This window comes from Phyllostomus hastatus, unplaced genomic scaffold (assembly GCF_019186645.2).
Source record: "Phyllostomus hastatus isolate PE091 unplaced genomic scaffold, TTU_PhHast_1.1 phas_contig_16, whole genome shotgun sequence".
Classification (NCBI taxonomy): domain Eukaryota; kingdom Metazoa; phylum Chordata; class Mammalia; order Chiroptera; family Phyllostomidae; genus Phyllostomus; species Phyllostomus hastatus.
The window spans coordinates 28,865,903-28,880,389 of NW_025333643.1; the positions used below are offsets into that span (position 1 = coordinate 28,865,903).

At 38.6% G+C, this 14,487-nt stretch overlaps 1 protein-coding gene across 26 annotated transcripts in view; it reads right to left on the bottom strand.

Moving 5' to 3' along the window:
- The window catches only part of FOXP1 (forkhead box P1), a 627,100-nt gene that overhangs the window by 72,681 nt on the left and 539,932 nt on the right, over window positions 1–14,487 (bottom strand). For all 26 annotated transcript variants that reach the window (XM_045832498.1, XM_045832499.1, XM_045832497.1 and 23 more), the window contains one exon: window positions 9,557–9,761. In XM_045832498.1, coding sequence (XP_045688454.1) covers window positions 9,557–9,761 — 205 coding nt within the window. The remainder of the gene's footprint in view (window positions 1–9,556; window positions 9,762–14,487) is intronic.

The following is a 14,487-nucleotide window of genomic DNA, read 5'->3' on the forward strand; positions in this document are numbered from 1 at the left end:
CTTACAGGTAGTATAAATATCATCAGCTACAGTTGCTATGGGGTCTGTGTGTTTACCAAACAATACAAGTAGTTACACAAAAGCAGAACAACATTTGAGAATACAAATGGAGAAGGCTTTAACCTCCTGGTACATTTTTCAAAGTGCCATTAAAAATGTTCCTTTTTTTCCACCTTATTTATGGGAAAAAATCCCTGTTTTCTTGATTCTCCCTGTTTCAGTTCTAACAACACTAGGGAATGTTTCATTCTGATTTCTAAGACTGATAATGATTTTCTCTTTCCTTTCCCTTTTCTCATTTTAAGACTTAAAAAGAAAAACTAATTAACTAGATAAACTAACCCAACAATCCAAACTGTACATTGAAAATAGTTTTCACAACTGAAAATGCAAAAATAGAAAATAAAAGCTACAAAATGTACAGAATTCTAGTGCAAGTACACCATCCTTAAACTGAGTTAACCCACAAGTAAACTAACCAGAAAAAGTCTCTCTGTGTGTGTGTTTCATGCACCTGAATTATACTATCTGCTTTTAAAAATGAATCGGGGGAAAAGGAAGCCAGTAAGGCTCTTCTGGAATTTCTTAGTTGAGTGTAACCATGAAACAATGTCTCTGGGGAGCTTGCTGTGAGTAGAAGCCCCCCTCTTCACACTACATTGAGCACAGTACCCAGCAGGCTCAGCCTGGAGCCTTTCTGTGAATGGGACAGACTGCCATCTGGATGAAGACACTGACAAGCTGGACAAATCCTGGTGCCATGTGCCCAGGGGACTGTCCCATATTAACACCACCTGGGCTGTGCAATCATGCTCTGTATGTCAGAGGCACTTGAGGAGCCCATCAGGGTGTTATTTTTGAGCACACACAGAAAGGAAAATTACAGTTAAGAGAGTTCTCTGGCTAGCATATCTGTTGCTCAATTCCCAAAATAGTTTCCCAAAGGAACAGTTATCTTCTTTATTCACATGGGCAGAATGACAAGCTGGAACACATATTAACAATTTCCCTTTGTGAGCTTCCACTATTGTTTTAATGAGTAGAATATACTTTATAATATACTTATGCTTTGACTGGTTACAAAGGGGGTGGAATACAGAAGTCTAGGATGGCTGTGCATATGCACTACATGCATCTGCATTACCCAAGGGAGCCAGCTAGCATGTGGGGGCTCCTCGGGAAGAGCCGCAGAACCAGGCTGTGGGGTAACACCGGTGGCAAAGGCATCTCTGCAATCTTGAAAAAGAATACAACTTCCATTTAAGCCTCATGCAGAGGTGCCCCCTCATCGGGCCCATTAATGGCTTGAGAACGCAGGACTCCTACTTGTCACTGAAACAAGAATTGGAACAATGCTAGGACTTTCCCAAGTCATGCAACTTTTTTCTACTTTTGGATGGATCCCATATCTGGCAAAGAAAATTTTCTATTCATTTAATCCAACTGGCAAAGTGTGCATTTCAACAAAACTCTTAACCCAGTACAAGGAACAATGCCCCCAGAGTTCCCAAAAGACTGGTCCTCACTGTTCCTCTGCTATACTTTCCTTCACACTGTTGTTCTCAGAATAAACACTGAGACAGCTAATGCATATTTAGGAGGAGGGGGGCACAGGCCCTTCCACACAAGTGCAAACTCCTGTAAAATGGTTGGGTATCAACAAAGGGATCTGGTGGAAAAAAAAAACCCTATCAGCAGGAGCAACTCAACAGAGAAGAATGTCTTCCCTGCATGATGAGAGGCACTGAGGGTTCATGTATACTTGTGGGGAAAGCTGGCAGCTGGATATGAAATAGCCCACAATTAGGATTCCTGTTACACAGAATCCCAAGAAAAATATCAAAATCAAATACATTTAAGAGAAACATAAAATGAACATGACTCTCCAGGGCAATGATGTCATTTATTGGAAAGTATGTATCATTTAAACACAATGAAGAGAGAAAATCTGTAAAGTCTAATGATGGTATGCTATGGTAAAAAGTACACAACAGCTCTCAGAGAATAATGATGGAGTTTTTCTTTTAATCACGTCATAAAGTAAATAGTCAAGAAAACCCATAAACTGATCCCTTAGGGAAAGCCAATATTTTAAAGATTTTCTCCTTTTGCGCTCTCCGAATGTGTGAATGACAGCTGATAAAGTGCCATGCCACAACGCAGAGAAAACCTCGATTCTGTTTTCTAAGACCCAGGAGCAGATTGGTTGTAAGCAACAAGACAAATGCACTGCAGCTCTTCACAGACTTATAGTTGTCAAACACCCAGCAGCACATTGAGGGTACAAATTGTTGACTGACTCCAAGATGCTTCTTACTGACATAAGCAGAATGTTTTTGCCCTAAACAGACTATTTCCCAAGCAGAGAGACAAGGGATAGGTGACCTACAAAGTGTCTGCTCTGGAGCTGAAAGAAGGATCTGTATTTTGGGTCACAAAAACTGGCCATACCCCCTTCTCCTTCTGGTCCCCTAGAGATGACAGAACACGGAAGGCCTGCTCTTTCCACACTCCACTGCTGGTCACCTGACTTAGTTCTATGCAAAAAGATGAGTGTAGAAGAACTTTCAGCAGAGTAACTCTTGGGGCTTCTCCCAGACTATAGCTGAGCAGGTAGGTTTTTCCTCAGGCCAGGTCCTGATCTCTGTGCTTCACAGGCTGGAAAATTTAATCCAATAGCCTGGGGTGGAGCATCTGTGGTAAACATCAGCAGCCCACCTGGGAACCACCAGACTATGGTAGTCATGGCAAGGACCTGAGAGTCAGGGAGACCTTGGTTCCAGTCTCTACTCGATTTCCTAGTTGTGTGTCTTCTGTAAGTTATGAAATCATTCTTAGCCCCACAATACCATTTGTACAAAAAAGACAGTAAGTAGCTCACAGGGTTACTGTGAGGATTAAATAGGAAAATGAATATCAAGGCTGATGTCCAGTTCTTTATATATGTGGCCAGCACAAAATAGTAGTTCAATAAATGGTGGCTGCATTATCATCACCATCACGTGCCAGCTCTTCACTCCTTCCAGCACTGCTACCTCTACTTTGCTGGCTCACAGCAGAAGGGGAAGCAATTAGTCTTCAAAATTTTCACAAAAAAACTCTTACTTCCAAACAGTGCCCAAACCAAGGAGACCTGAATGAACATGCCACTTGCATTGCTTCTCATGGTTAAGTACGCATGCCACAGCCCTGGGCTTGTGTTACAGTGCAGATTCGACTTAGCAGCTCTGGTGTCACCTGGCTCTTTGCATTTCCAACACGTCCCGAGTGATGACCAAGTAGCTGAAGTTGCTCAAGTTGCTTAGCAAGAACCTAGTGTATGTATGACAAACACAAATTCCCACATCTCATCAAATCAGTGAAATCCAAATCTTTATGGCAGAAGCCTAAGAATCTGTATGTTTTAACAAATACCTGTGAGAGTATCATCAGGAAATCTGAGGAACATGGTCTACTAGTTAAGGTTAGGAGCTGGCAACATTTTTTCAGTAAATACTTTAGTCTTTGAGGGCCACATTGTTTTTGCTACAACTGCTCAAGCCAGGCACTATAGCATAAAAGTAGCCATAGATAATCTATAAATGAGTGAGTATTGCCATGTTCCAATAAAACTTTATTTACAAAATGAGCAGTGGGTCAGATTTGGCTGGTAGGTATAATTTGCTGATCTCTATTACAGATCAATTTCCTCAACACATACTGGCAGAAAGTAGCAGTGACAAATGTGAGGACAATTTGGGACAATTTGATTGCAGGTTCTCCAAAGTAATGGGAAATGAAGATTTGTGGTAAACAAGCAGCATGTTTAAATACTTTAAATCAAAAGAAATACAGGAGAAAGCATCTGTTTTTCCAAAACAACAAAACAAAACTTGCATTGAGGAAGAGCTACGCAGAATGATGAGAAGTTAGAGCTTACTGCTTTATTAATTATCTGGCTCAAAGGCACTAAATAAGAATAAAAATACAACTTAGAGGCTTGTGAATCTAGAACAGACCTGAAACCAAGCGTCTAGAATTTTAGAAAATAAATCAAAAGCACCAATATTTATTCATCAACACAGAATTTAGTTTAAAAAATAGAAAGAAAAAAAACCAACAAAACAAAAGAAAGCACCAGGCCTGTCCCAGAGACCCTGGCCTTTTGAAAATAGTAAGAGCGGGTAAACACAAATGTTATTGTTACATAGTCAAATACAAGGCAACATGTCCAGAGGCCACAAATAAAAAACAGAGACTGTGTATCAAGTGAAACTGTCTGACAGGACACTAGCCAAGCAAAAACCTTCAAGGGCTACTTGAAAATAGCTGCCAACTGCAGAGTGTAGAAAACGCAAGTGACTGGAATGCACAGCGCGGAGTCAACAAATGAGAATGAAAACGAAAATGCAGGAAGGATGCTGTGAGTGGATGAAGGCATCTTAGATCTCAGAGAGAAGGGGGCCCAATCTGGTCACCTGACTCTGAGAAACACTATGACAGCTGCAACAAAAGAAGAGGCTATACAACTGTGATCTTTCCAGAGTTTAAAGAAACCTCTTTACCCAATGCTTAAAGAAGCCTTGGAGCAAATACCTATAAGAGCTATGAAACTGAGAAATACTAAAGTTATAAAACACCCACTGATGGTGGATGAGCTGAAAGCAAAAATCTGGGAAGGATCACAAAAAAAGGAATATTTCTAATACGTACTGCAGAGGACAGCTGAAGTAAAATAAAGACCATATGATGTATTCCATGAGGAAGTGTAAGATTTATAAGGCAGGAAGGAAAGTGAGGATACTTTTAAAAGAAAGAGAGGCTTGTTTTGCATTTGCTTGTGTACAAATCTTGCATGGGGTTCATTTTTGTTTTTTTTATGTGCTATTTCAAACCATGTAATTTATATTTTGCTAATCCTACCCACCCTCCCCCATTATGAAAGGCCTAGTAAATATCTGGATCCAAGTTAAAATAGGAAACTGCTTTTTCTTTTAAATATTCTGATTTGCACACAGTAGGTTAAATGAATACATGTGTTGTTGAATTGATTTTAAATTAAATTTGAAAATTCTTTTAGGAACACTGACTTTAATTTATCATAATTAAGTAGTTATGTGATGCTTAACGACAGGGATACATTCTGAGAAATGCACCGTTGGGTGATTTCGTTGTTGAATGAATATGACAGAGTGCACTTACACAAACCTAGATGGTACAGCCTACAACACATCTAGGCTACATGGTATAACCTATTGCTCCTAGGCTGTAAGACTGTGCCCCATGTTACTGCACAAAACAACACCAGATTAAATCAAGCATGTGAAAATGATGCAATCAACACAACATAATATGAGATGTATACTCATACTATGTAGGCTGCTGCCAGAGGTTCGTGGAAAATGGCATACTGTTTTACACAATAAAAACTATACCATGGTAAATACAGAAGCCAATAAGTTGGTTATTGCTAAGTAATATGTACTGTACATAATTGTATATGCTACACTTTTATACGACTGGCAGCACAATGGGTTTGTTTACATCAGCATCACCACAAACGTGTAACGCGCTGTGACATTATCACTGGGTGACAGAAATTCTTCAGCTCCATTATAATTTTATGGGGCCACTGTCCTACATGCAGTCCATCCATGATTGGAATGTCATTGTAGATGCATGGCTATATTCACTTCTAAGCTGAATGGAAACTTTAAGTGCTGTATTATAAACACTGCAAGATAGGCTTAAAATCTGGATCGTGGTTATGCCACTAACCAGTTCTGTGACCCTAGGTCAGTTATTTAATCTCTATGACTCAATTTCTTCATCTGTAAAATGGATATAATAATCCCTACTGCTTCCCAGGGGTCATGTGGATACAATGAGACATGACTCCAAAGGCAAGAGTTTAGCCAGTGCTTGGTACAGAGAAAGAACTGATTAAATGTGAGCTCCCTTCCCTTTCCCTAATATACCATAACATAATGTGATATTTATAATTTTAATTCAGGCAATTATTTAAGTAGTAATTGCTATTTGTATTTACATAGCTGCTTTGATCCAAGAAGCTCCAAGGGCTTTACTAAATTTAGCATTTTAATAAATGTTTCATTTGCATTCTGTTGATTTTGTTTACCCACACCAAAACTTGGAATTCCTAAAGCAAGACAGTCAGATAAGTTAAGAAAACAAGATAGTATCTTTTGTTTACCAGTAGCCTAGGTTTGAACTTTGTTATTTACCTATGGAACCACAACTACCTGACAGTAAAAGTCAGGAAGATCCTTTTTCTTCTGTCAGCTCCATTTGGCTTCTGCAGCTGAAACCATCTCATCCCCACCCCCTACCCCCGATTCTCTCTCAGGCACTGTTGACAGGGGTACGTTTACTGCACCAATGAATTTATATATAATCAGCACAATAAATGTGATTAAATTGTCGGGAGAAAATCAAAGCATGAAGCACGGCGCCAGTCCTGAATTCTGATGATGCTGAATGTCCGTGATTGCAAAGGGACAGGATATTAAGAAGCCTTGATCTGGGTGTAGGTATTACCTCCCAAATCACATGGGCTATTCCTCCTGTCACAGTGCTGAATACTGAGAGAGATGTGTGGACCCTGTGCAACAGAGAAGCAGGTTTCTTTCTATTGGTTATCTTTACCAAAGTGTGTTTTTTCCCTTCTCTATACTCAAGGGTTTACCCTGAATGATTTAATTATAATTTTCCTTGTGTAAGACAAATTAAAGAGGAGAGTGGGAGTGTCATGCCAAGTGCGTTATTTATCTCCATAACAGATTGCAGCTCACCAACCCCCAGAGCTGCTGGTGCTGGTGCAGCGGCAGCGAACAGGAGCCTGCAAAATGTACGGCTAGGGCTGGAAAAAAACGCAGCCAGCCAGGAGACGGAGACATCTCACTACACCCAAAACAAAATCCCTCACAATACTGCCTTTTCCCAAAAAACTTTCACATAGAGCATTCCCAAATCCTTTCAAAAAGAATTCTTAACCTAAGATTAAGAGTTTGAGGGGCTAGAATATTTTTATTCAGAGTGGCAAGGGCTCTCTGGCTTGTTCCAATACTGCTTAGGAAAATGGAGCGGGGGCAGAATATTACCCGGCCAGCTGGGGAGACCCTTGAAAGACAATGTTCACAAACACACATGAGTCTGGGGCAAACCTTTTTCAAGGGACTCCTGAGAAATGAGAGCTCAGGATGTGACTGACAATCTATTTTTATAGTGATAGTTTTCTGACCATTTTCCACTACTTAACAGGACACATGATTTTTAAATTAACCACAAGGTAAAACCATGTAACATTCATTGTAAGTACCTATACATACATGGTAGTTGAATTTTTAATGATCAATTCTGTAAGTTTATAACTTGTGAGTTACCTTCAACCTAAGGCACTCATTTGTCTTATTTGTTATCAATTAAAATGTGGTAACTAGAATTTTCTTTCAATCCAGCCATACCTAAGAATCTACTACATGATATAATAATCTGAGAGATCTAAGACACAAAACAGTGGCATGTACTTTCATAGCTGCTTCTTTGCACGAGCAGTTGGAAAATTCAGCCTGTTTTTTCCACCCAGACTAAGGCTCAGTTAAGACCTAGATTCTTTTCTGAACCATATTCTAATTCTGACATGTATATACTGAAGATTATGCTCAACTTTTGTGCAAATAGGGACCATTTAAAAAAAGTCAAACAAACCTATTTTCCTGGAATTAGTCTATTAGCTCCATTCACTCTCAAATGTGCTTTAAGACATGAAACAGACTATTCTTTTCCCACTTGCCTCATTGCTAATCTATCACCTGACTGCAGATATATAACCTTTAAGAATGAAACTGAGCACACTGCATCCAAACAAGAAGAGTTTGTGTCACAGGAAACCTGGGCAGTCTCCACAGCAGCTGACAAGATTGCAACAAATCCCTGAAGTGCACCAGTGGGCACTTTGCAGTGTCTGGGCCTCCTGCTCTGCCTGTGGGTCACAAAGTAACTCAGCGCTTTGCAGTGAGTGGAGGCATCAGCCTAAGGACAACAAAACAAGTGCAGTAGAGGACAACACCCCAAAGCCTTCTCTTTAAAGCTATGGAAGTGTTCCTATTATTTTTAAATAACAAAAACATTATAAAAGGTTATAAAGCAAGAACTAAGACTGGCTTCCAGACACACCAATTTATCCTAACTGGAAACAACAGAAACCACATTTGGTCCAGTGGTTCCAAACTGGTTCTGACACTGTCCTCCATTCCATTCCTCAAACTCTTCTAAACCAGCAAGTTTAAAGTATCTTTTAGTTCTCTGTCTTTCACAGAAACTCCAAACTGACCTTGAAAGGTTGGCTGCAAGTTTGGTTAAAACATATATAAATCTCATTTTGGGAACCTGTCATGGCTTTTGCACTTGAATGTGATTCAAACACATATACATATTCAGATGATGCTTTCCGTGATTACTAAGCTCTATATGGATAAAATACTACTGGCATAAAGATACAAATCTAATTAAACCAGTGGGCTTCCTGATATGTGACATTCCAAAAACATATGAAATTATATTTGTAATTGCTTAAGTGAAAAACATAATTTAAAAACTTTCCCTGAGTCACTTTTATTAAAACACAAAATATAAAATTTGTTTTTTTCCCATGGAAATGGCACTGGACTATCACATATTACTTCTAAAGTGTCTTCTATCTGTAGAAGCTCTGCATCATGAAACAACTGGAAATGGTTTATAAACAGTAAATTTGAGGACTTTTTTTTTAAGTTTAAGAGCATTATTTGTATGTTCTACTTTTGAAAAGCATTCAAGAGTAGCATTAGTGCTTCTGGGAGCTAAGATACAATCACAGAATGACAGCTACATTTTCTCAGAACTGTATGCTCACATGATAGCTCTCTACGACCTTAGCTTTAACATCCAAATGAAAGCTCAGGGCTATTTAAAGTATCAAATCTTAACTTCCAAACAGAAATATAGCAACTGAGACAATGCTACAATATATCCCATGATCAAGAGAAGGGGTGCTCTTTATGTTTGAGTGTATATATGCACATGGGCCTCTTCCATCTCTCCATCCTTCAAACCTTAACCAAAGGTTTGCTTTTTAAAAGGCTATGTGCTCTGGGGGCACAATGATGAAAAAGATGGGCTCCCCGACTTTAAGGAGAGCAGTGGAGAATAGGCTAAGTTATATTTTGTCTCAAACCCACAGCAAACACTGCCATTCCCTTAGAAGGCATTTAGAGGCAAAGAAATGTTTGTATTAGTGAGTGCTTGGCAGACAGAGGAAGCCTGGAAGCCTCAAAACCAAAAGACTTTGCCTAGGTCTCTAAGTTTAGGTTAGATCTATACACATGCTAATTTCATCTTGAAAGGTGAAAATAATTAGATGCTTCACACCCAAACAATACTGAATACATTCATAAGTAATTATATGCATATTCAAGTCACAAGGAGCCAATTAGGGATTGTGGAGATATGATAAGGCACAACCACCCACCCTCCACATTAAAGACTTTTGTGGACACATCTCAGGGGCCATTCCTACCTTTCCCTTTTGGGGGTGTGGACTGAGAGCTGTCCATTGGTAGAGGCATGTGGGTTCATTATTAAGGAGGTTTTGGAAGGGGCAGAGGAAGAGACACATGTCGTGGTCAGATCCAAACTGCTGTGATTGTTGCCTGTGGTTTCTTCTGCAGTATGAGCACTCGTCACTTCTTTCCAGAGCTGCTGCAGTTCAGTTGGAATCATGCCTGAAACAAACAAATTGGATAATTGAATCAATTAAGAGCCAATTCTGTCCTCTTCAAACAGTAATTAAATCAAAGAGTCAGTAAACAAAGCCTAGTGTTAGGGTTTTTTGTGTTTTTCTTTTTCTTTTTTTTTTTTTTGGTATATGCAGTTTTCTTTCCCTCCCAACTAAGGCAAATAATGGTAGTAACAACCCTGTCCTCCCCTGAGCACAGGTGAAGTGTCCTCATCAAAACACAGCTATTCTGCCAAGACAGTATGCCTCCATCCAAACTATGGTTTCTAGATTTGAGGGGAGAAAAAAAAGTAGATAGATGTTATGTATTTTTAGACACAAAGAAGGGCTCAAAATAAATTTGTTCGGCAATACTATTATGACAACATGAACCACAAAATGAGTAATTTTTGTGCTGAAGTCTTAAATGATGACAAATAGCTTTGTTATTAAATATAGTTTTTATTAATCACTTTTAGACATAAATTATGAATTCATATCATCTTCCTGAAATGCTTTTCAACTTTTAACAGTCAAATTGATTATACTATGATTATTTCATTAACACACCTATCTTCCTCATTAATTTTGGTTTCTAGTACCACATGCTTAATTGATGGATGTGTCTACTGAAAAACTGTATAACTTTTTATACAAGTAACACTATTATCACTGTCATTTCTTAGATCAATGCTAATGAACCATTACAGAATAAAATGAAAATGTAAAGTTGGAGTAATAAAGTTCTCATTTTTTAAGGGGATCAAAATGGACGTGGGTCTTAAAGAGTAATGGTCAACCTATATTTTAAATCCCCAAGAGATAGAATTAGTATGCGCATCTCACTCTTGTAGCCTCATAGCCTTTATTCTGGTGACATGCTTCTACAGCCTAGGATTTCCAAATCCTACCTCAAGGCATGTTCTAATGCATACATGCACAGGAGAAAAATAGTCTAAGTAGCAACTAACAGCAAGTGCAACTTCCTTTGAGAAGACACCTAAGAGAGAATATGAGCCCTGTCTATCAGAAGGCAATCTTACGGTAGGACTGGACGTCTGGGCTGCAGTTCCGCAGTTCCTGGTTTCACTCAACTAACACAACATGTAGAAAGCTGGTAATTTTCTGACTATTCAGCGGCAACTGAAACAGGCATGTTTCTTACCAAATCTAAGGTATTGAATTAAAAAAGAAGGCTGTGTGCATTATATTCATTTGAAACACATAATAAAAAATGCCAAGGTCTAAATTTAATTTATTTTTGTCATTTAGAATACAATGGATAGATAATCATCTCAATGTGATCAGCCAAACATCTTTACTTTGCTAAACTGTTAAAGATTTTAATTATGCTAGCATTGGAGAGCACTGGTCTAATGAGGCGATGGACTCCAGAGAATCCGAGTGGTTAAGAACTGTGAAATGAGTCTGATAGGATTTTTTTATATTCACCGTGGATCGTTTGCATATCAAAGAGGAGTAAATTATTGCACAGCAGACCAATAACCTTCTCCGCCTTTCTGAGAGGAGCAGTAACAAAAACAGCTGGACTCTCCTAATGGTTCTCCACAAAAATGTTCAAATGCTGAAGGATTTGCAATTAATATATATTATAAAGGTGGCTTCAAATGATACATTAAGTGGTCAGATATTCTTAGAATGCATCCTCAACAGCCAAGTCAGTTTTCTTCTTCCTTCACAAAAATCAAATGCCAATTATATTTTGATGGATTTTGTCCCAAATGAGCATTTAGTCAGTAGGCATATTCAATTATTACTTGTCCCTTGAAATTAAACCTCAGAGGCAAATTAAACAAAGGGAAAGGTCACTATAGAATCCTGTGTCCAGGTTTGCTGCATCTGGGTTATTATTTTCAAACATCTTGTGAAGTGACATGTGGGATGTGTTTGTCGCTGACAGGCCTGCCACTGAAGTCTACACACCAACAATTACCTGTGAATGTGGCTGGCCCTTGGACCACTGGTTACTCAATTGAAACAGTGAATAGGCTTGTCTGTTGGTGATAGCATATTGATATAAAGCTATATCAAGTCAACACCTATTTTTATTTTCCAGGGAGTAAATATACTTGAAAAGAAATGGCAGCCTATTTTTCCATTCAAACTAACTGATTTCTGGGTCAGCTGCAAGGGAGGTGGGCAGAAGACTGGAGGAACGCCGGTCTAACATATGTGTTAGCACTTTCCCTCTGAAAAAAAGAGCAGAACTTTGAAGTCATTTAAAAAATACAGCAAATTAAGCCTGTTAAAAAAAATAAACACAAACTAAAAGTAATCTGTGCATCTAGCAAATAAAGACAGAGACAAATGTCTTGTTAAACTTACAGAGAAAATTCTCAGCTACTCTCCTTTTATTCCAACAAGCTGGTCAATCGGTTTCATCATCCACAGGGAGAGATGGTAAATAAAACAGTAACTCACTGACTGACAACCCATGGACTTCTGGGTCAAATTTCAATATAATAATTACATTCAAGAATATTTTCATTAGATTTAGAAGAAAGCAGTCAAACCAGTTTCCTCCATCAGTGCTACACCTTGTTAGTGTTGTTCAAGGACGCTGTTCTTTGACAGCCAAGACCGCATGACAGAATTAAGACAGATAAAAGGTAAACTAGTCACTCATCAGATTAAATGGATATCAAATTTCTAGAAACTAAGCATTTCTTCCAAAATGGTAGAGAGGAATAATCCTACTGAATTAAATCCATTAACAAGCAATGAATGTTCTCCTATCTATAGTTTGCACTTACAAATTAAATGATCAGAATGACATTGAAAATATATTTCTATATGAAAGTACTGGCACTGGGAAAGATCGTATGATTAAAGAGACCAAGGAGAAAAACAGATACACCAATTATGTAAGATAGAGAAAAGGCCCTAAAATAACCTTAAAAACAACAAAAATATGCCTCCATTTCAAAACCTTCAGGGGAAAAAGGGGGCCTTCAAAATATTTCTCTCTCCCCACTCCTATACTTTGATATTTACATACATGTTTAAGGTAACTTAGCCAAGGTCACGAGCAGTATGTAAAATAATCTTCAGGGTTTTATCATGAGGTGGGCATTTCCTGCTATTTTAACACATAACCCCTTTGCCTTGCTACCTTTCTTTTTCCAGGATAACTGGCCCCTTCATTATAAAAGAAAATGCAGACACAGGTTTAAAAAATGTATGTTGTGGGGACAGTTGACAGATTACTGTTCATGGAACTCAATTTTACAACCCCAGTTATCACTGGCTCAAAGAAAGAGTTGATCAACCTTTTTTTGTCCTTGTGCACTCATACCCAGGTGACCATGTTCGAGCAAGCAGAAAGTTGATTTAAACCTCATAATGACATCAGAAAAAAATTGTGTTGTAGTCCAACATAACTGAATTCTCAAGGCACTTTGGATGAAGGGGTAGGGGAAACAAAATCAACTTTCTCCTTCCTCAAAAGATGCTCATGACACTGGGAGTTCACTTGACTGCAAGCACCTGACTCCAGAAATATTTAATGTTTATGCTTCTTAGGCATACATAAAGGAATCCTTTAGATTTTAAATACGCATCTTCCTAATGTTGCAGGGACTAATAGTTATGGCACACTGCTAAGCATATCAATCAATGCCATGGCTAGTGAATTACCTACCAGTGTCTCTGATATGCTACTGCAGAGATTACACTTCATGCATCACCACATTCATTTTTTTCACATTACACATGAGCTTGTCTTGTCACTGCCCAATTGCCCTCTTTTGGACAGCTTAACTGATGTACTACAACAATGAACTTTAGTGGGCAAACTTAACAGTATTGGAGCAGAGGGAAAAGATGAGAGAGGTTGACACCTGAGTCCAGTGGGTGTGTCAGAACAGCCTGCAATGTTTCCAACAATAAACCCAAAGGTGTAATTAGTGGATGTAGTAACATTTGCAAGCACAACAATACATTAGCCAATGTGCCCTTTCTTTTCCCAGGATATTTTATTTGCTCAGTTACCAAATCTTCTATTTTGACAGCAATAGAGATGCAGGTTATCTATCAAGCAGTTGAGCAGTAATGGCAGAAAGGGGAAGAGGGACAACAGTAGTTAGAGGAAAAAGCCCCGGTCTTAATACTAAAAACATAAACCAACTCCCAGATGGGACAGAAATTGGTTGTGGTTGATTCAAGAGAGATGATTCAAATGCAGATATGTTTCACTGTTCCACCTGACATGAAAAGTTTGTGACCAAGGTCCATGCCTTATGCACCATGTAGAGTGAAGGAAGTTCCCCATTTTCAACCCTCTTTAGGAGGCCACTGAAACCAAGACAAAACAGACTTTAGCTGCCAGCCACCCTTTAGGGAACATATATATATACCTTCAAATGTATTAGAACTAAAAAGACTAGGGGCCTAGAGAAGACAGTGAGACATGCTGCAGCGTGTAGGGTACAGGGAGATGCTTTTACAACACAGAATAACACCATCTTCTCTCCTTCTTCCTGGTTCTGAACAACTGGTTTGCATTTATATTACACATGTGAAAGCTGAGTTGCTTAAACCAAGAGGCTGTCCTAAAAACAGGTAGAAAAACTTGTTTTTCATGCCCAACATCCATTGGAATTTTAAAAAGAAAATTTTAAATGTATGAAATATTGTTATTTTTCAAAGAACCTCAGGTTTTGAAGAAAACCTAGAGATAACTAACCTGCCCAAAAATCAACAGTCAGGAAGGT